Source organism: Globicephala melas, chromosome 17, assembly GCF_963455315.2.
Source record: "Globicephala melas chromosome 17, mGloMel1.2, whole genome shotgun sequence".
Lineage (NCBI taxonomy): Eukaryota > Metazoa > Chordata > Mammalia > Artiodactyla > Delphinidae > Globicephala > Globicephala melas.
The window spans coordinates 28207714-28230716 of record NC_083330.1 but is presented as its reverse complement, the minus strand read 5'-3'; the positions used below and the strand labels follow the sequence as shown (position 1 = coordinate 28230716).

The following is a 23003-nucleotide window of genomic DNA, read 5'->3' as shown; positions in this document are numbered from 1 at the left end:
GCCTCTGTAGTATAACAAGACAGAGAAAGTCCTTACCCACCTAAAATCTCCCTACCCCCACTACTCATCACACTTACATCCACACATGTACACACCGAGTTACATTACAGATAGATTGATAAGTAATCTTGTTACTCTTAAAATTAATTAATTCCTGGTACAAGAACCTGAGCCCTAGGTCTTCACTGGATGAAAGTTTCCGTATTGCCAACTGTCGAAATGCACCTTTTCCTGCTTAGCTCTCAGTTCTTCCCTGGGCTGGGCCTCACCCTTCCATCTTCTCTGCTTGGCTTGCACAGTCTCCCTACCCATGTCAGGCCTCTTCTCTGGGGTCCTGTGTTCCATTAAACCAATCACACACACAGGAGGGAGAAGTGTGAAATCTTTGAACCCAAGTTGCACTGTATTTTCAGACACTTCCATTTGTCATATACTTTCATGGGACTCAATTGTCCTTGGGGGAATGACTTCCCTTGAACAGATGTGTTTGTAACCATCCAAATTTCAAATGAGCTGAGTGAGTAGGATAGAAATGTACGGGCATGCTGAAACAGAATATGTACATTTAATGGCCAAAATATTTTTCCTGAGCTTCCAGGCTCCTCTACCTGGGAATAATTTAAATACAAGGGAGAATCTGATTCCTCGTTTACTGCACAGAGTCGATTCTCACCTCGCTAAAATTAGTTTTAAAATCACTGGGATTTATGCTTCTGTAGTGCACTTGGTCCCCTGTGACCGCACCATTACACTCACTCTTACTCTTGCTGATTATCTGTGATTATCCACCTGGTCAAGTTGTCAAGTGATTGCCATTAAATGCCTTCAAATCTGAAGTAGTTAATTAGTTCTCTAGTCATTCCCTGGATCCTGGATTTTAAGCCTCGACTGTTTTATTTCCTTTTGTACAATTGAAGCTGAGTTGCCCCCAAATGGATAAACTCATCCCCCAGGATGACTTGTGCATCTCATTCAGGATTCTGATTTTATGACATGCCTAGACAAGTCCCAAATTAATTTCAAGGCAAGAGACTTCCTGTACTTACGGTGAGGATAGATTTTCCACTTCACACAGCACTCCGAGCTACTCTATCCTGCCAACATTCCAAAGTCAGCCAAACAGAGTGAACACCATAGTTCTCTCACCTCTCTATTTTGGTTTAGTTTTTGGATGTTTTGCTAATCATACATTTCCTCAGAAGGTCAGGTGCAAAGCTCTGGAATAGAAACTTCCTCCAGAAAATTTTCTGATCCTCCCCAAATCACCCCTTCTAGCTTTGTGCTGGTTTCTAATGGAGCCACAACTTGTTTTTGCTGCTGAAAAGTATCAGACAAGAGTTATCGCCATTGTTTTTAGAAACCATTTCCCCAATGCCAAGCACAGACGGAACTCATCAGGGGAGCTCATTATGGTAACTAACTCCTTAGTCTTATCTAAATTGATAAGACATGGATTCATGACCTTACTCATAGAAACATCAAGAAAGAAACATGACTTTAAGTAATGAATAAGCCATTGGAATTTTTCTTGGTCGAAGTAAAATTAACTTACAAAAGATAATAGTTAACTGCTGTTAAGAGTTTTATTATGTCTGGAATAAATACTCTAAGAGGTTTACATATATTAACTCATTTAATACTTAACACTCTGAGCAGGTACTTTTATCACTCAGATGAGGACAGCGAAGCACAGAGAAGTTAACCTGCCTGAGGCCACGTATTGGGGGAGTGCTGTGTACCTTACACCCAGGCCTCCAGAAGACTGAACAGGATTGTAAAATGTTCATTTCTCATTTGTCTCAGTTTTAGTGTACCAACTACTAACACACAGGCCTCACTTTTGGCTATTAAAATTCTCGGAAAGGGGCTTCTCTGGTGGCACAGTGGTTAAGAATCCGCCTGCCAATGCAGGGGACATGGGTTCAAGCCCTGGTGCAGGAAGATCTCATATGCGGTGGAGCAACTAAGCCCGTGCACCACAACTACTGAGTCTGCGCTCTAGAGCCTGCAAGCCACAACTACTGAAGCCCACGCACCTAGAGCCTGTGCTCCGCAACAAGAGAAGCCACCGCAATGTGAAGCCCGTGCACCACAACAAAGAGTAGCCTCTGCTCTCTGCAACTAGAGAAAGCCTGCGTGCAGCAACGAAGACTGAATGCAGCCAAAAATTAATTAATTAATTAAAAAAAAACCAGATTTACCATGTGTTTTAAAAAATTATATATCAGAAATATGTAAGACTCTCTCACCATCTTTTCTGTTGTGGATAGATATTGATGGTTAATACTGAACATTTGGGAAAAGGAAAGAGGGTATTCAGGATTTAAAACTAAAAACCCTCATTGCTCTGTGAATGACATTTCATTTGTCATTTTTCTAATTATTTTGCTGTCATCTAGGGACCCAAGTGAAATTTTTTAAATGTGTTGCTGCCATCCAGTGATCTAAATGAAAATAACATGCAAACTTGATTTTGTCTTATTTGCATTTTGAGTCTTTAAGTGCTACCTTAGGGGTCATTTTAAAAAAATCATTACATCTTCATATACTAAACTTGAAATTTTTAGAATTTCTAAAAATATGACATTTGCAGTTTTTCTTACTTCTCACTTACTCTTTGTCTGCTAAAATAGTGTATTTTGCTCATGTCCACAGTTCCTTTTTAATATCAAAAAAGAGGGTATTAGAGGAGAAACTAAAATCTCATTAACTTTATTTATACATGGTATCTGATGTGGTTTTGGACCATATGTATTTCTTTTAGAACAATTTTATTTGTGCCAATTCTTATTTGAGTAACTGACATACTAATTTTTCACATCTATCCAAGCTTGTTTATAGTTGATCAATTTCACCCATATTTATTTAATTATGTAAATGATTATAGTTAGACACCAAAATCTTCAGTTTTACATGTTCTATGTAGAATACTTCCCATTCATCTACATAAGTATTCACTGATTGCACGTAAAGAATTTTGGATCAGTGGTTCTGAATAGTTATTTACCTCTTCATAAATATATTCTGTCTCCCCATTAAAGGGGTAGGAATTATGTACACCCTCTCAAAATGTAGTAATGCCCTATATTCAGTAAATTCTTATTGTTGATGCCCTATTCATAGACTTTTAAGGATATAATCATCTATTATAACACACGTCATTCAAATTAGTTTCTGCCCTTTGCTGAAGTTTTAAAATATCTGAAATGATTATATCTGAAGAAAAAAAGTTGGCAGATGTGGAAACATTTTTCACCACAGCAGCTCCTAGCCATGTCCCCTCTGTAGGCTGTGTATGCCTAAAATGTAATTGTTTGGAAGACTGTGCATGATCAGGAAAATTGTCCCCCCACTGAATAAGGACACAAGTGTGGTTTCAATATTCTAATTGACATTTATAATAATTCAGCACTTTGAGTTGCAGGGAGAAGTTGAAAGGAAGTTTTAAGTTGGGTGATAATTGTGATCATTGGCAATGACTTGGATCGGGGGGGCAGGGAATATATGTTCTACTGGAAGGCTACCACCTGAAGCTAAAGAGATCATTTTCCAAGGAGACCCAAACTGAATGAGATGAGCAAAAAACAGTATTAGTTTTAATCCTGTGTTGATAAAGAAGATGAGTATTTGTCCTGGGTTCATCTATGTTCATGAAATCAAATGTTTATTGAGTGCTTATCCAGTGCCAGATACCATACTAGGCAAAAAGGGGGATGTTAGTGTACAAGATTAATGTCTGTGCCCTAATGGAGCTCATGGTCTAGGGAGATACCTTCTCTTGATTAGACATTTTCCCTTAAAACTGTTCCAGCCTGTGTAAGCTTATGTAAGCACCATTGTAGCTAGAATTAAGTCATATGTTCCTCCACCACATAAGAGTGTACATTGGGTACATTTTTACAGTGTTCCCAGCATTACCAAGTACCCTGAGAGAATCATTTTGTGTATTACCACTAACTGATGAAAGCTCCACACCTCCTAATTTCAAGGAGTTTAATTAATACAACGAGTTTGCACTGACCAACCTGGTTTTACTTGACCCAAGTGGTAAACCATTAAGTAACATTAGCCTCCTAGGACTCTGTCACATGACTTGACTTCCAGCATTGCAGGACTCTCCTGACCCAAGACCATTTTCATTCCTTAGGGTAATTCAATTATTGTTGCCATTTTTGAAAGTAAGTTAACATATTAGCCAGTGATGTGATAAAAGATTTATCAAAGCCACTAACTGCAAAATTAGACTTTATGTCTAAAGATATTTTTGAAGGTCCCAATGTATGGATTTTTGCAGTGTTAGACTGGTGTTACCTTGATGCACACTTAAAAAAAAATGACATAAAGGCTACAGTCTGACTTGATTCCATGCCCCTAAGTTAGCAACCATGGTACTGGTATGGACCTCAGAATCCTAAACCAACTTTGAGGCCTCTGGAAACTAGTCCACACTGTCAAATGTATGGCTACACATTCATCTTCTGGACTGCAATTTCCTTGGAAGGGCCCCAGTAATTGCTTCAGCTGCTCTACAAGGAATGTAGCTTCCAATCCAACTCAGAACTTGAGTCACTTCAGTTATAAAAACAAACTTACAATGTTCTCCCTCCTTAAAAAATACAACACTCAACTGTTTACATTCATGTCTTTATTAGTTTTGATGATCAGTACAACTGCTTTTACTTCACGTGCAGGCATTCACTCCTGCATGTTCTAGGAATCATTAATCCCACACTCAAATTAGAAAGATATCAGAGGCAGTTTTTATTTTAATAAGCATGCAAAGATAAAAGTAGTAAAATGAAAAATAAATGGCCCTCCTTCAGGTACAGAAAAATATTAGGATAAAGTCAACATCTTTATGAAGAAAGTGTTCAAATAATGGGTCAAATTTTTTAAAAAACTCCTAGTCTGTGTATTTTACTTTCATTGATAATCAAAACCAGGCAATCTTTACAGTAGTTTAAATGTTAATAAGTGATGGACCTCTTATTGGTTTTATTTAAAGGTTAAAACACATCATCATCTCAATTCTTGGTATCCACAGTCATTTTAATTTCTGGCTTATGCTGAATTGCTATACAATCTTCAGACACCTCTACCCCCACGTATATAATTACTCATTATTTCTTTAAGATGGATAACTCATAACATGAAAAGAGTAAACTGAAGTTCTGTGAAATTTAAGATGACACAAAAACGGTGCCCAACAGCCATTTTTCTCTACCTTTCCTCTTCCAACTCTGTTTCTTCTTCTTTGAAACCTTACTAGAAATGTTGTTTTTACAGGAAAGGTGATTACTAAAAAGGCCAAATGCTTTCATATTAGATCTTGTCAATAGTTAATTCCGGTTTCTTGGTGATCACGTCTCTCATCTTCATTGCTTGGTATGGAAAAGTGAAATATACTTGGAGTAAGAAGCACCAAAAGGAGACAAGGAACCAAACTCTGCAGTGTAGGTTTCCTTTCCTGAAGAGGGCAAGCTCCAGCAGCCTCATTTGAAGGAGGCCTTCACTACCCTGCCTTTGACAGGCTGTGGAGGGCGCCAGTTCCTCACCAGGGGCACCGGGGGCTCATTTTCCGCGCTGGAGTAGAGGCTCCGCAGCTTGGCCATCTGCAAGGGGTGAGGGAAGGCTGTCAGCGTGACATTCGGACCAAGTGGACACATTAAGCATGTGACAAAGAGTTAGAAATCGCCAGCTTTCTAAACAAGCAAACTACAAAACTTGTCTCCAATGTCCAGTGAGAGTTATTTGGTTCTGAGTAACAAAAACCTTTTTTTTTTTTTCTTTTAAATTTGTAAAAACACTTTTCTTCCTTTTATACAGGATCACCATACCCTCTGGTCAAAACCTTTTCCTCCTGAATTCTGAAACAATTATTTTAATTCGACAGATCAGTATGAAATCTATCCCTTATGTAGGAGTGGAAGACAGTGCAAACAATAAGCTCAACTGGCCCTTCATTGCATAAGTTAATGAAGTCAATTTACATGAACACTTAGAAGGGAGGCCTGAGGAGAGAGGTCCAAGGTGTTGAAAGCAGACAGACTGGAGCTGCAATCTCAGATCCTGCCCTTGGCTGTGTGATCATGAGCAAACTGCTTAACCTATCTGAGCCTCAACCTACTTAGCTGTAAAACTGGGGAACCAGTATACACCTCACAAGGATGTTCAATCCCTTCCACCAGCATCTTCTCCCCAGACCTGTATTTACCATTCCATCTCCTAAACAGGGCTCAGTATTTGGGAGTTCTCCAAATTAGCAAAGTCTAACTCATATGGATCTGTACCCTTCAGTGTTTCTAGAGCACAAACTTGGGCATTGTTCAGCATCACCACCACCTTTAAGTGTTTTTGCATTTAGCCTGGTACCCTTTGGAAGTTGAGTTTTAGAAAGTTAAACAGGCTGATCGTAATTAACCGGGGCAAACTATGAAGTCTCCCGTCGCAGAGCTGTTTGGTAAGCATCTACTGCTTTATATTTTCAGTTTAGCGTCTGTATCTCACAGAGCCCGCCGGCGACGGTAAGTCAGCGTGCTCTCAAAGCCGGCCCGCGGCCGCCGCTCACCTGTTCGTGGCTCACGGTGATCGGCTCCTTCAGCAGGAGCCACACGATGCACTCCTCGCAGGGCGGCGTGGTGAAGGAGCCGTGGTAGGTCCAGTAGTCTCGGCAGGCGGGGAACAGGCAGGACGGGTCGAAGTTCGGGAAGGGCGCCTCCTTGCCCTGGGAGACAGCGGGACCCAGCGCGGTGAGCGGGCGCATGCGCATCGCCTGCCGCAGCGTCTCACCGTTTGGGGAGAATGGATTTCAAATGCAATAGAGAAAACGGAGCTTGTGAACAAGTACGTGCCTTTCAGAAATAAAGGGCAGATGGGGAGGCCGGTTTGCATGGTAAGACTTTGCCACAGCCAATTTTATTCCTTATTCACTCTAGGTAGCACTATAAATCTATCATTTCTCAAGAAAAAGGACAAACTCATTCTAAACTGTAACAGAAATATTTCATACAAGTTAATGCTGTGGTTCTCGATGATACAAAACAGGCTTGCATTTTTATTGAATATCATACTCAGAATACTTACTTTCTCTGGTGGTAAAACTATAAAGTGTTTGATTAGAACAGAAAGAATTAAAGTGAGTCTGCTAAGTAGAAGAATCTACTGTTAAGATTTAAAATATACAGGTGCCACCCAGGAGAGAAAGGGAAACACTAGGACCCAAACATTTAGTACCTCTGCATGTGTGTAAGTGTATGTGTGTGTGTGTGTTGGGAAGGGGAACACCACTCAACTTCTCTCTCAAACACTTCGTTAAAAATTTAGTTATCTGACAGGTTGACTATGAAGATTAAATAAACTTATGTATGTGAAACTGCTCTAAAAACTATAAACCATAAAAATATACATACAAATATAATAGCATTTGCTTTCATATGTATGCTTAGCATATTCATCAAACTTACTAACAGATTTTAGGTGAAAGAAATACACTTGAAAATGTAAAAAGAAAAAATTGACATACCCTGCTTTTATGTTCTGGGAGGGAAAATGATTTTTTTTACCTTCGTCTTAATTTTGTCCAGCGCATCAAGTAGCAGTTGGAACTCATGTTTCTCATGTCCTATCTGTAAAAAAAAAAAAAAAAAAGAAAGAGAAAACCAACAACTATATTTTTCTCTTCTCCATAATTTAGGATTGTCTTAAAAACTAATTTTAATCCATCCATCTACCACTAGTGTTTACAAATCTGTCAGAATATCTTGTACTAAGCAAAAACATAAGTTTATTTCCCCCCCCAAGATTTTAGAGTATATATTTTCTGAACTAAACTTAGACTCCAGGCCTCTGAAGTACAAAACCACAAATTACATGTTGATTTACATCTATGTCCTTGACCTTCTCTGTGAAGTCAGTCTACTTTTCTTTTTAATAGAATTAGAGCTAGGATGGACTCAATGTATCTAAAACTAAACTGATTGTCTTTCTGCTCAGACCCACTCCACTTCCTGTAGTACTGTGTTCAAGCACTGAAAATGACCCAATGAATTCAGAACATAAAACAAATTAGGTCATTCAAAAAGAAAGAAGCTAGATTTTCACCTCTGGCTTAAAATCTAGATTATGTTAGCACGAAATTCATGTGTTAATGACACTAAGTCCTCTCTAAACCAATGCTGGCTCAACAACACACACATTCCATGTGCTATCTTAGCCTGGGATCATGTGAGTGGTGGCCACCCTAAGCCGAGTGGATGTCCAGCCAGGGACTCGGCATCACAGATGTTCCCAACATTGGCTTTTCTGGTTTCCCCTGCAATTGACGTGGAGTAGCAGGAAAGGGTAATGAACAATGCTGCCCTTGCCCTCACTGCCACTGAAATAAGCTCCTTCAAAGGCTCCATCTCCACTGCCCCTACACACACACCACACACATACACACACGCACACACACACACATACATCCTGCATCTTGAGAAAATTTAGAAGTGCTAGGGGTACTGAAGTATGGCAAAAGTTACTCTTCTAAGGGAGAGCAAAAAATTTTGATCTGATCTTAACAGAAATATCTTGACTAGTTGAATGAATACTGAAATTCATTCCTCTCTCCCCTTTAAATAAAAGGAGGGAGTAAAACTTCAGCATTGATAAGGAACTAAACTTTGTAAAAAATATATGGTCAATTTTTACCTTACCTTCAGAAAAATGCCAACCACAGCTACTCCATCAGGTTGCTTCAGAGCACTTCCAAAACTGTTATACTTTGAATTCCAGTGAACCAAATGAAGCTGAAACCATAGAACAGAGGCTATGAGGTAAATTCCCAAAATAAGGAAATAAGTATAAAATTATTCACAATAAACCCAATAATTATACAGTCTAAGGTTGCTGAACACTCTCACAGAAGTTGACAGAATTCTAAAAATTAACATGCAATATTTTGGTAAGACTTTTAATGGTTCAAATTAAAAGTTATGATAGGTAGAATCGGTGAAAACTGAACTTTCGTTAAACCAATTCAAAATATTATTTTAGTTGTGTATGACATTAGTCCTTTTTCTGACCAAATCAAACAGTGAAACACAGAGTTATAAACAGGAATCTGCTAGCATTCTAAAGTCACAATTAACTGGGAAGTAGGAGAGGAAAAATAAGGGGACAAATTCTTACGTGTCTTCATGCCTCTCTCCTTTCAGCAATAAATGGTCTAGAACCGGGTGGTAACCTTACCTTAATAATGTTAAGGTGACAACATAGACACTAGTTAAATTAGTCAAAATTTTCACATTGCATTATATAGAATGGCAAGAGAATACAATAGTTCATGACAATTTAGAAGTATTTTATTCAAGACCAAAAGTGTGAGATAATCCCACATGTAAAGACCAAACTGCAAGCCTTGCCCACATTTGTAAGGAATATACTAAACTTTCCCCATTTGTGGGGGGAGATGTCTGGAAGGCATTCTCAATTAACTTATCCTGTCACTGGCTGTCTAGATGGGCTGTAGAGAAATGATCACAGGGAAGTACTTTGGGTCTCCTATAGTTTAGTTTAACTGTTTAGTCAAATTTAGTTAGGCTGCCTAATGATGCTGCCTAAATGAGTGTCCACAAGTGGCTCCAAGGTTTCTGTCTCAGCTCCTATGGTTGACCAGAGTCTGCCTCTGGAAGAGTTGGGCAGTACAAATGGAATTATCCTCACCTCCAGGGCATTTGTCACCCCTTATAGGCTTGGCTTTATACAGAGAACATGCAGGAGGCTTGTCTTATTTCCTTGTAATTTGGTGCCTTCCTTTAATGGGTTAACTGGAACAGAGAGTAGTATTTGTTCATATTAAATTGTGTGTATCTGTATCTAGCTATCTCTGTATAAGTACATATGTACATATAAAAACATACACACACATATGCACACCCTTCATTAAGAGACTAGAGCATGAGCATTAGCCAGAATTACTAAGTGCTATTTTTAAAGCACCACAGTCTTGTAACAGAGGTAGCTTAGAGCACTGGGCAGGATGATGAACTATGAAGCCAATCAGCATAAGGTAGAGCACAGGTCTAGCACTCATGCGCTGTGTGACTTTGTTATGTAACCTCCTGTGCCTCAGTTTCCTTGTCTGTAGCCCATCTCATAGTGTGCTGAGAGGATCAAATGAATTAGTACTTGTAGGCACTTAATAAGTATTAGCTACCATTATCTTTTCAGTGCCAGTCAGGTCCCTGGCTTTTTAAACATTATTATTATTAAGCTGCTATCCAATTTCTAAATACAACCTTGAAATTCTTCACGCATGACACTAACTCACCTACACTCTCTTAACTGTCTAACCTAGAATGTTTGGCAGCTTCAGTTTATGCTAAACTATTGCAGCTCTTTTCATAACTACAGACTTGAAGCAAACGCATTGGATGCTATTCTGTCATTATTGTTGTTTTCAGTTTTCACTGGGTGAGATCCAGAGTAGGTAACAGCAATTCCTCCTACCTCCGCTGCGTACTTGACTCCATCCACGCTGTGCTCAGAGCCGTGATCATCCGAGGAGCCCCAGTGAAGATGAAACTGGCGAAGCCGGTAGGGTGCAGTGAGAGGACCACCTCTCAGCACTGTGATTCAGAGAAGCTAGGTCAGCAGTGAACTCACACTTCTTTTACAGAGCCCTGCTTTAAACAGCCCTTATAGTCTAAGCTTTATGGGCTGGGCTGATGGTGCCATTCCCAAGCACACTGGTCTCTTTCTCACAAAGTCAAGTCTTGGGATATATCAAAATAAATGCTTTCTCTTCTCTGTCCTTCTGATTTTGTTTGCTTGTTTGATTAATTTTTAAATGTCAATTTAACATGTATGAAAATAAAATTAAAACAGGAGATGGGCAATGAAAACAAGCAAAGCACAGGTCTGTTGTGTGGGTGCATTGGAGAGAACAGGATAGCTGAGAGCCAGGCAGACTTAGGTTCCAATCCCGGCCCCACCCCTTGCTAGTTGTGGGATCTCAGGCAAATTGCTAAACTCCTCTGAACCCATTTCTGCATCTCTCTGAAGGTGATAATAATACTGACCTTTCAGAGCTGCTGCGAGGATTAAATGAGATTAAGGGCTTTAAACTGCTCATCACAGTGCCCAGCACAGTCATCACTGAACAAATGTGAATTCCTTCTCCATGTCTTGCCTCACTACACTTTTCTTTAGTACTACAGGCAAGAGCTCTCATCCATGTCTAATTCAGACTGTGTTTACTCAAATGAGATGAAATGGAAAATTCAGAAGTTTCCCAGGGAATCAATCAATGTGGGCCCCTAAACAAGATGATTCTCCATAGCATGAATGTGAGTTTGCTGTCCAAATACCCCAACCTGGCACTTAACTTGGTTCCACTTCATTCAGCCTGGGGAGTGATTTAGAAGTTCAAATATTTTCTAAAGGATATTGGAAACTATACAGAAACCCTAAAATCAAAATTTAGCAACATAAGCTAGATCAAAATAAAATTCAGAGCGTAGCTGTTCTAGAAAAGATTGGCCAACTGTTGGTGCTGAAATGGCACACTGAAAGCCATAATATAGGTCTAAAACAATAGAACAAGGTTTGTATAAGCTTGGTCATGTAGGAATGAGTGGTTTGATTAACTGCATTTTTTTCTATCCAACCACTAGGAACAGTTATCATGTGGTCATATGAGTCTAATTTATTAGGATGAATTATATGAAATTGTCAATAGTCAATCATTTTTGCTTACAAAAAGTCATTTTCATGTGATCCAACCTAACAGATGCTGTTTAATTTTGTTACTAATCCTTCAGAATGGAACTTGATTTAAATGGAGAAGAAAAAAAAGTAGCAGATACCAACGAGATTATTGTTTAAGAAAATATATTTTTATGATATTCCTTACCTGGAACCTGCTAGTAGGTAGAAATTATAACTATTACTCTTTAGCTACAACATCATTGAGAATATTCATTCCTATACATCAGTAAGGATAGTTTTAATTTTTTTACAAATGTGGTTATAGGAAAATGTATTACTGTATATCAAGCACCAAAATGCTAAAGGTAGATTCTTACTTCATTCACAGTGAAATAAAGCATTTCTAATTAGCCTTCTTTTATTTCATTGATTTGCTTAATAGTGTAGGTGAAATAAAGAGATTTTTTTTTAAACATGAGATTTTTCATTTTCACACAAATACAAATCACAACTCAAGGAGAAATTGTCAGATTCTTCAAAAACACTCACCAAAATGTTTAGTCAGATGAACCCCACTGAAGCATTGAAGGCAAGTCTTCTTGATTCATACAGTGGGTCTACTCTCTCCCCTGGATTGGCCCCTACCCACACAGCAGAGGAAGAGAGTACCTACTTGGTTTCTTTGCTATGTTCCTTGCTCTGTAGAATGGAATCTGTGCCACTTTGGGGACTGGGAGCCTTGCTCTCCAGGCCTTGGTTAGGAAGCAGAAAACCCCTCAGGTGTAGACCATCAGAGCCTGAAGAACACTCATTTAGACTCATTACCATCACCTCCCTATCAAGCTTCATTTCAGGAATGCATTGCCAACTTTTAGCTTGGGCATGGGGCCATTTTGTAGCAGCCTGGGTGACCAGCATTAGAGAGTGAGACATCCCTCTTCTATGTATAAACATAATTCTTCAAGACTAGAGCAAAGTTAAATGTCATCTCCTTTTTCAGAGAAGAAGTGCACCCCGCTTCCCACCAATTCTGTTGGCTGTGTCATAAATCACATTTTGCCAATATGGACGTTGAAAATGGTCACGTGTCTCTACCTAAGTGTGATACTTACTTGACCTGTCATAAGTATCATCAAACACAACCCTGCAGGTCTTCCCATTGTTCAGGATGGTCTTGGCAGAGCCGGGGTCATAAGATGCTGACCATGGCTTCAGGGAAGGGTCGTGCTTGATGTCTTTAGTGTGCAATTCAATGGGCGACTGGTTGTCTCCCTTGGCAATCGGGTAAAGTTCATGCCAGTGGTCAGGACCTGGGAAATCAAATTGAGGGGATTTATTTATTTGGTGGCACAATCCAAGCCCTCTAAGTGACTAAACCAGCAAAATACACAGAGGCTAGCCAGTGATTATGAAAAGGTCTTGTATATCAGATTGGGCAATACAAGGCTTAGTGTTTAAGACCTGTTCATAGTTTTGTTAATAGTGTACCTGGAGACTGTATTTAATTCCGTGTATTTCCTCAAATTTTCCATGTATTTGCTCAAATATAGCCTCAGAGCCTTATTTTTGAAGTGGACTTCATCACGTTTTACCAATGCCATCTTCTGTCATATAGCTGGACTAAAATAACACTGACCCTAAGTAGATTTCAGAGCATATCCATATTCCTTTTCCCGTGGGTAGGCAAGAGCTGCAGGCAGAGCAGCTTAGACCAATACCAGGCTCAGAGGGGTTAAGTGCTTGCCCAGTACATGGAGAAAGGGACAGTGAGAACTGGCCCTAGGTGGTCTGACTTCTCCGTCAGAGGCACTGTGATCTGGGCTAGTTACCGAACCTCTCTGCGCTTGAGTTTCCTCCAATGGGAGTAATAACAGCTCCACACCACGGAGAACTAAATCAGATATAAAGTAAAAGGGTCAGCAGTGTTTGGCACTCAGGAAGTGCTCGGTAAATGTTAGTTTCCATCGACTCCACCGCACTTGCTGGAGTTGCGCACTTTCTGAGCAGCACCATCCCGGACTGACCGGGAGCCGCTGCCCACACTCACCGTTGTGGTCGGCGTAGCCCCACTCCTTGGCCATGGTCGTTTTCTTGGGCACTGGACGGCTGCTGCCTTCTCTCCTCCGCCGTGCACAGTCCCTGCGAGCCCTCACCTTTTATATAGGTCCCCCCACACTTGCATGGCCTTATTAGGTCAGAGACGGTGGGGTGGGGGGCTAAACAGGATTGGGGTGGTATTTGGGAGGCGGAGTGGGAAAGCCAATGAATTCCAAGAGCTGGACAGCTGTCGGGGTGGGGGGAGATGGGCGGAGGGCATCCTTCCCCTTCCTCCCCTCCCCCTCCCCTCCCCTCCCCTCTCCTCCCCTCTCCTCCCCTCCCCTCTCCGGGGAAGCGCTTCTCCTGGCCCTTCTATTCCTCCCTCCCGGCTCCTAAAGCTGCACGGCTCTCTAACCCCGCGCGCCGCTGTGCAGAAATACCGGCGACTTTCGCCTCCTCCTCTCCTCCCTCCCTCCCTCCCTCCTCCAAGCTTTTTTTTTTTTTTTTTGGTAAGGGGGGATGGGGCGTGGTAGTTGTGCTTAGCCTCCAACTAAAATCTGCACCCTGCCGGCACTTGCAGCCTCTCTTAGAAGTTGCTTTTAGCGCAGGCTGCCCGTCTGGCTGCGGTCTCCAGATGCTTCTGCGGGTTGATTTCGCTCCAGCGATCCGGTTTCGGTGGCTGGAAAGAACACGTTTGTTTGCCTGACCCATGTTTGACTCCCTTGCAGGCAACTTGTAAAATCCTAGCAGCAAAGGATGGGAAGAAAGAGGCCGGAGGGCAGGCTCTCTAACTGTTATTCTTGAGAGATTGACGATGCCAGATCCCTGGAACCACACCAGACAGCATTTCTTAACCTCATGGGTCCCTTTGGTCCTCAGGACTCCGAGGGCTGGGTCTCGGGAATCGGGGAGAGATCTGGATGCAGGTTACCGCAGAGCAGGAGCCTGATTTACCGACTGCGTGAGCTGTAAGTCTGCTCATGAAAAGTCGAGAACCTTCTGGGTTGTTGGAAGGCCACGAACATAAAGTGAGCAATATTGTGTAAAACGTATGACCTCATTTTCCAAGACATAATGAAAGACTGGAAGAAAAGAGAGAGGAAAAGTTTTCCAGAATTGCTTTGTATTTTTTTTCTCCCCCTCCCAAGTTGTTTTATAGTACGATAACCCACGCAAAAGGAGAATAGAACTGGAATATCCAGTGTGCACATGTCGAAGATATCTTTTTAAATGTCTGGTTGTAGTTCACACTGCAGAACCAGTGTAGTAGATATTTACAGTTTTAAGAGTATATAAAAATTTTTCTTTGTTCCAGGTCAGTATTAATTTTATTTCTAAAAAAGACAGCAAGAAGAGATAAGCCTAATTCCAGTGCTGTCTTGAACAAGGTTGTAATATACATTTTCTTAATTACTTTGACTTTTATTGATGTTAGGTTTTTGCATTTAGGGATTACAAAACTTGAAAAGGAAATCTCTCATCATGGTAAAGATAGCTCATCCCCAAGGCATGTGGAATGACTAACCACACTCATAACCTGGACGCCAGGGGAGTCACTCCCCAGCGTATTTTTGTGACCAGGGATTATTTGATCCACACAATAGCGATGTGGAATCAAGAACTGAGATGGTTTGGAAAATCCAAGCAAACAGCAATGCAAATACCCTTAGACTCTGAGCTCAAATATGTCAGTGTTGGATTAGAAAGGCTACTGAGTTGGCATATCTGGGCCATTTTTCTGCTTCACTGTGATAGTGTGCTGCTGTAGTTTGTGGTTAATAGAGGTTATATTCTGCATAATTATTTGTATTAGTAAACTACGATCCTGTGCCAATTCACGAAATTGTTTCCATCTCTCTTTTTCTGCTATATGTGTTTAGAAGATTGGTAACTAAATTTCATGTTATTTGATACAGTAGTGATACAGATAAAGTTTTTAAATAAAGTCTTTATACCAAGCAAGGCCAACAATCCAGGAATTCATCATATTGTTACTATTTATGCATAGAGTTTTAAAATGGGTTGTCATTAATTAAAATTTTAAAAAGACTGCAAAATAATAAATTAAACACTTGCACAGTAGCACATAATTTCACATAAACACTAGTTAGAATTTGCAAAGTGAAATGTATAATAGGTTTGGGCTTGTGGTCTTGAAAACTAATGTTGGTTTTTTCATTGTACTTTCTCGTGAGAGTTAATCAAAATTGGAATTTCAAGACAGTTTATATCATGTCATTTTAGACCATAATATATTTTTCAGAAACCCCAAATTAATCATCTGCATCTTAATTGATTTACTCCAGCATGTTTGTCTATAAATTTCAAAATTCCCTGTTAACAGAGCAAAGAGAAAAATCTAAATTGTGTCCAAGACACTGAGATTTCTGGAGTTGGCTTAAAAAAAGAAAACTGTTAGGTATACACTGAGAAAAATAATGCCAGAAAAAGAGCTACAAATTATCCCTTAGCATGTACATAGTATTTCTCTTAGTACTATTATTGGAAAGTTGATGTATTGGGCAATTTGTAAGATTTATCCCCCAAAATGAGTGTGTTCATACAGAGAAAGGAAGAGAGAGAGAGAGAGAGAACAGAGTAATCAAGGAAGATAATTTGGATAAATAAAATTATTGGGAGGAGGGAGTGTCTGAATGTAGAAATTTCAGGTGGTATGTTAAAATTATAAACTCGAAAGATCTAAGTTGATAAAATTTAGACATATTTTTACTCTCGATTTGGCATTTTATTTTGCAAGATGCTAGGTAATATAACCAAGTCAAATCTTCTGCAAGTTGATACATTTCGTGTTTATAGTGCATCAGAAACAAACAAAAGAAGTGAGAAATTGCCTATTTATTCACCTCTGTGATCAAAGCATAAATTAGGATTTGAAGTAATTACATAATTATGCTTAAATATCTTATATGTTATAGGGATATGTATTTTCTACCACATTTTTATTTTCAGAGAACAAATTCTGAGATACAAATGTAAATATGGCTAATAAAAAATCAAAAAAAATAATTTTGGGCCTTCAGTTTATCTCTTTTTTAATTTATTTTTTATTGAGGTAACATTGGTTTATAACATTATGTAAGTTTCATGTGTACATTCTTACATTTCTAATTCTTTTTTTAAATTGAAGTATAGTTGATTTATAATATTGTATTAGTTTCAGGTGTACAACTCAATATTTTCAGATGTATAATATTTTTATAGATTATACTCCATTTAAAATCATTATAAAATATCAGCTATATTCTCTCTGTTGTACAATATATCCTTGTAGCTTATTTATTTTAGACATAGTAGTTTATACCTCTTAATGCCCTATCCCTATCTTGCTCCTCACCTATTCCTTTTCCCCAATGGTAACCACTAGTTTGATCTCTATATCTGTGAATCTGTTTCTGTTTTGTAAATTCGTTTCCTTTATTTTTTACAGTTCACATGTAAGTGATAACACACAGTGTTTGTCTTTGTCTGATTTATTTTACTAAGCATAATACCCTTTAGGTCCATCCATGTTGTTGCAAATGGCAGAATTTCATTCTTTATTATGGCTGAGCAGCATTCCATTGTGTGTGTGTGTGTGTGTGTGTGTGTGTGTGTGACACATCTTCTTTATCCATTCATCTGTTGATGGACACTTAGATTGCTTTCATATCTTGGCTATTGTAAGTAATGCTGCTATGAATATTGGGCTGCATGCATCTTTTCAAAGTAATGCTTTAATTTTCCTCGTATATGTACCCAGGAGTGGAATTGCTGGATCATATGGTAGTTCTATTTTTAGTTTTTTGAGGAAATTCCATACTGTTTCCCACAGTGGCTGCACCAGTTTACATTCCAACCAGCAGTGTACTTGGGTTCGCTCTTCTCCATATCCTTGCCAAACATTTGTTATTTGTACTTTTCGATGCTAGCCATTCTGACAGGAGTGAAGTGATATGTTCTTATGATTTTGATTTCCATTTCTCTGATGATTAGTAATGTTGAGCACCTTTTTGTGTGCCTGCTGCACATCTATATACCTTCTTTGGAAAAATTCAGTTCTTCTGCCCATTTTTTAATCAGGTTGTTTGGTTTTTTGATATTGAGTTGTATGAGCTGTTCATATATTTTGGATATTAACCCTTTATTGGACATATCATTTGCAAGTATTTTCTCCCATTCAGTAGGTTGTCTTTTTGTTTTGTTGAAGTTTCCTTTTCTGTGCAAAGGTTTCAAGTTTGATGAGGTCCCATTTGCTTATTTTTGCTTTTTGTTTTCATTGCCTTAGGAGATAGAGCCAAAAATATTGCTATGATTTTTGTCAAAGAGTGTTCTACCTATGTTTTCTTCTAGGAGTTTTGTAGTTTCTGGTCCTCCATTTAGGTCTTTAATCCATTTTGAAGTCTTTGGTTTTGTGAGGGTTTTTTTGTATATGTTATGAGAAAAATTTCTAATTTCATTCTTTTATTGTAGCTGTCCAATTTTCCCAGCACCACTTATTGAAGAGACTGTCTTTTCTCCATTGTATATTCTTGTCTCTTTTGTCATAGATTAATTGACAATAGGTGTGTGGGTTTATTTCTGGACACTCTCTACTGTTCCATTGATCTATGTATCTGTTTTTGTGTCAGTACCATACTGTTTTGACAACTTTGTAATATAGTCTAAAGTCAGGGAGCATGTTACCTCCAGCTCAGTTTTTCTTTCTCAAGATTGCTTTGGCTATTTGGAGTCTTTTGTGGTTCCCTGTAAATTTTAGGATTATTGTTCTAGTCTGTGAAAATGTCATGGGTATTCTGATAGAGACTGCATTAAATCTGTTGATTGCTTTGGGTAGTAATGACAGTTTAACAATATTAATTCTTCTAATCCATAAACATGGGATACCTTTCCATTTATTTGTGTCATCTTCAATTTCCTTCATCAGTGTCTTATAGTTTTCAGAGTAGAAGACTTTCACCTCCTTGGTTAAGTTTATTCCTAGGTATTTTATTCTATTGATACAATTTCAAACAATTATTTTCTTGTTTTCTCTTTCTGAGAGTTCACTTTTAGTGTATAGAAAAGCAACCGATTTCTGTATATTAATCTTGTATCCTGCAACTTTGCTGAATTCATTGACTAGTTCTTATAGTTTTTGGGTGGAGACTTTAGGGTTTTCTATATACAGTATTGTGTCTTCTGCAAATAGTGACAATTTCACTCCTACCCTTCCCATTTGAATGCCTTTTATTTCTTTTTCTTACCTGATTGCTGTAACTAGGACATCCAATACTATATTAAACAGAAGTGGCAAGAGTGGGCATCCTTGTCTTATTCCTGTTTTTAGAGGAAAATCTGTCTGCTTTTCACCATTGAGTATGGTGTTAACTGCGGGTTTGTCATAAATAGCCTTATTACATTGAAATATGTTCCCTCTATACCAACTTTGATGAGAGTTTTTGTCATGAATGTGTGTTGAGTTTTGTCAAATGCTTTTTTTGCATTTATTGAGATGATCATGTGATTTTTATTCTTCCTTTTCTTAATGTAGTGTATCACTTTGGTCAATTCATGGATATTGAACTATCCTTGCATCCCAGGAATAAATCCCATTGATCATGGTGTATGATCTTTTTTATATATTGTTTAATTCAGTTTGCTAATATTTTGTTGAGGATGTTGGCATCTATATTCACCAGAGATATTAGCCTGCAATTTCTTTTTTTGTAGTGTTTTTGTCTGGTTTTGGTATGAGGTAATGGTGTTCTTGTAGAATGAATTTGGGAATGTTCCCTCCTCTTCATTTTTTTTTTTTCTTGGCTGTGCTGTGTGGCATGCAGGATCTTAGTTCCCTGACCAGGGATTGAACCTGTGCCCCCTGCAATGGAAGTGCAGAATTTTAACCACTGGACTTCCAGGGAAGTCCCCTCCTCTTCAATTTTTTGAATAGCTTGAGGAGGATAGGTATTAACTGTTCTTTATATGTCAGGTAGGATTCCCCTGTGAAGCCATCCAGTCCTGGACTTTTGTTTGCTGGGAGGTTTTTTTGGGTTTTTTTAAATTATAAATTCAATTTCACTACTAATGTTTTTTCAGATTTTCTATTTCTTCCTGATTCAGGTTTGGAAGTTTGCATATGTCTAGAAATTTATCCATTTCTTTTAGGTTGTCCAATTTGTTGACATAGAACTGCTCATAGTATTCTCTTATGATTTTTTGTGTCTCTGTGGTATCTGTTGCTATTTCTCTTCTTTCGGTTCTTATTTTGTTCATTTGAGTCCTCTCTTTTTCTTGATGAGCTAGCTAAAGACATCAATTTTGATCATCTTAAAAAAAAATCTCTTGGTTTCATGATATTCTTTAATGTTTTTTGTCTCTATTTTATTTGTTTCCACTCTGATCTTTATTATTTCCTTCCTTCTCCTCACTTTGGGCTTTGTTTGTTCTTTTTCTAATTTATTTAGATGGTAGGTTAAGTTGTTTGTTTGAGATTTTTCTTGTTTTATTAGGTAGGTCTATACTGCTATAAACTTCCCTCTTAGCACTGCTTTTCTGTGTCCCATAGATTTTGGAAATTTGTGTTGTTATTTTCATTTGTCTTGAGGTATTTTCTGATTTGCTCTTTGATTTCTTCATTGACCCATTGTTGGTTTTTAAAAATTTATTTATTTAATTTATTTTTGGCTGTGTTGTGTCTTTGTTGCTTCGCGCAGGCTTTGTCTAGTTGCGGCGAGCGGGGGCTACTCTTCATTGTGATGTGCAGGCTTCTCATTGCGGTGGCTTCTCTTATTGTGGAGCATGGGCTCTAGGCACATGGGCTTCGGTAGTTGTGGCACATGGGGTCAGTAGTTGTGGCTCATGGGCTCAGTAGTTGTGGCTCACAGGCTCTAGAGCACAGGCTAATTAGTTGTGGCACATGGGCTTAGTTGCTTCACAGCATGTGGGATCTTCCTGGACCAGAGCTCGAACCTGTGTCCCCTGCATTGGCAGGCAGATTCTTTAACCACTGCACCACCAGGGAAGTCCTGACCCATTGTTTTTAAATAAAATGTTGTTTAGTTTCCATGTGTTTGTGTTTTTCCATTTTTCTTCCTGTAGTTGCTTTCTAGTTTCATACCATTGTGGTCAGAAAAAAATGATTAATATAATTTATATCCTCTTGAATTTGTTGAGACTTGTTTTTTGACCTACATTGTGATCTATCCTGGAGAATGTTCCATGTGCACTGGAAAAGAATGTGTATTCTGCTGCTTTTGGATGGATTTTCCTGTAGGCATCTATTAAATCCAACTGGTTTATTGTGTCATTTAAAGCTACTGTTTTCTTATTAATTTACTTTCTGGAAGATCTGTCCCTTGATGTAAGTGAGGTGTTAAAATGTTCCCTACTATTATTGTATTATTTTCAATATCTCCACATATGTCTGTTAATACTTGCTTTATACGTTTAAGTGCTTCTATTCTATTCTTTATATATTAGGTGCATATATGTTAATGAGTGCCATATCTCTTCTTGTATTGATCCCTCTATTCTTACATAATTCCTTTCTTTGTCTTTTGTTATAGACTTTTTTTTAAAGTCTATTTTGTCTTATATGAGTATTACTACCCCAGCTTTCTTGTCATTTCCATTTGTATGAAATATCTTTTCCTGTCCCCTCACGTTCAGTCTTTGTTTGTCTCTAGCTCTGAAGTGAGGATCTTGTAAATAGCATATAAATGCGTCTTGTTTTATCCAGTCAGCCACCCTATATCTTTTGCTTGGAACATTTAGTCCATTGACATTTAAAATGATTATTAATAAGTATGTACTTCTTGTCTTTTTTTTTTTTTTTACTGGTTTTCTGGTTGTTTTTGTAGTTCTTCTCTGTTCTTTTCTTCTTATTATAGTTTCTTCCTTTGTGGTTTGATGATTTTCTTTACGGTATGCTTGTGTTCCATTCTCTCTAGTTTTTGTGTATCTATTGTAGATTTTTGATTTGTGGTTACCATGAGGTTTGTAAATGTTGACCTATAACTATATCTACTTGATTTAAACTGGTAGCCATTTAAGTTCAAATACATTCTAAAAGATCTACATTTTATTCCTCTCCCCCACATTTTGTGTTTTTGTTGGCATATTTTATATCTTCATGTTTATCTCTTCACTATTTATTGTCTTTATAGTTGATTTTATAATTTTTTTGTTCTTTAATCTTCATACTAAGTTATATAAGTGATTGAACCACAGCCTTTACTATATATTTGCCTTTATTACTGGGATTTTTTCTTTCCTATAAATTCTTACCTTTTTGCTGTAGACTTTCCTTTTCCACTTAGAGAAGACCCTTTAACGTTTCCTTTAAGATAGGTTTAATATTGATGAACTCTTTTAGTTTTTGCTTCTTTGAGAAGTTCTTTCTTTATCTTTCAATTTTAAACAATTTTGCTGGGTAAAGTATCCTAGGTTGCAGGTTTTTCCCTTTCAAAATTTGAACATATCTTTCCACTTCCTTCTAGCCTGTAAAGTTTCTGCAGAAAAATCAAATGATAGTCTTATGGGTGTTACCTTGTATGTGACTCTGTTTTTCTCTTTCTGCCTTTATATTTCTCTCTTTATCTTTAAATTTTGTCATTTTAATTATGATATGTCTTGGTGTGAGTCTTTTGGGTTTCATCTTGTTTTGGACCCTCTTTGTTTCCTGTACTTGGATATCTGTTTCCCTCTTCAGGTTCAGGAAGCTTTTGGCCATAATTTTATTAAATACATTTCAACCCCTTTCTCTCTCTGTTCTCCTTCTGGGAACCCTGTATTATGAATGTAAGTATGTTTGATATTGTCACAGAGATTCCTTAAACTGTTCTCAGTTTTTTTTAATTGTTTTTATTTTTGCTGTTCTGACTCAGTGATTTCCATTATTCTGTCTTCCATATCACTTATGTGATTTTCTGTATCATCTAGTCTGTTTTTAATTCCTTCTAGTGTGTTTTTCATTTCAGTTATTTATTCTTCAGCTCTGACTGGTTATTTTTTATATTTTCTAGTTTCTTGTTAAAATCCTCACTGATCATTTGTTGTTCTGTAATTCAGTTAACATTCTTTTTCATAACTAATGCTTTAAATTCTTTATCTGATAAATTATTTATTTCTGTTTTGTTAGCTGTTTTTTCAGTTTTTTTCTTGTTTTTTCATTTGAAACAAATTCCTCTTTCCTTTGACTTTGCTTAACTTTTTCTGGCTCTATGAAATTAGGTGAAACCATTACCTATCCTGGTCTTGAGGGGTGTCCTTATATAAGGCATCCCTATATAGTCTTCACA

The 23003-nt window shown here is 38.1% G+C and overlaps 1 protein-coding gene across 1 annotated transcript; it reads right to left on the bottom strand.

The window, feature by feature from the left end:
- Positions 1–4630: 4630 nt before the first annotated feature.
- CA3 (carbonic anhydrase 3) lies at positions 4631–13976 on the bottom strand. Its single transcript, XM_030839260.2, has 7 exons — positions 13736–13976; positions 12801–12998; positions 10489–10607; positions 8694–8786; positions 7563–7625; positions 6569–6724; positions 4631–5612 (listed from the first exon to the last, which is right to left on the bottom strand). Exons 1-7 carry the CDS (start codon positions 13767–13769, stop codon positions 5493–5495), a joined length of 783 nt encoding a protein of 260 aa, XP_030695120.1. The 5' UTR covers positions 13770–13976; the 3' UTR covers positions 4631–5492.
- Positions 13977–23003: the final 9027 nt, after the last annotated feature.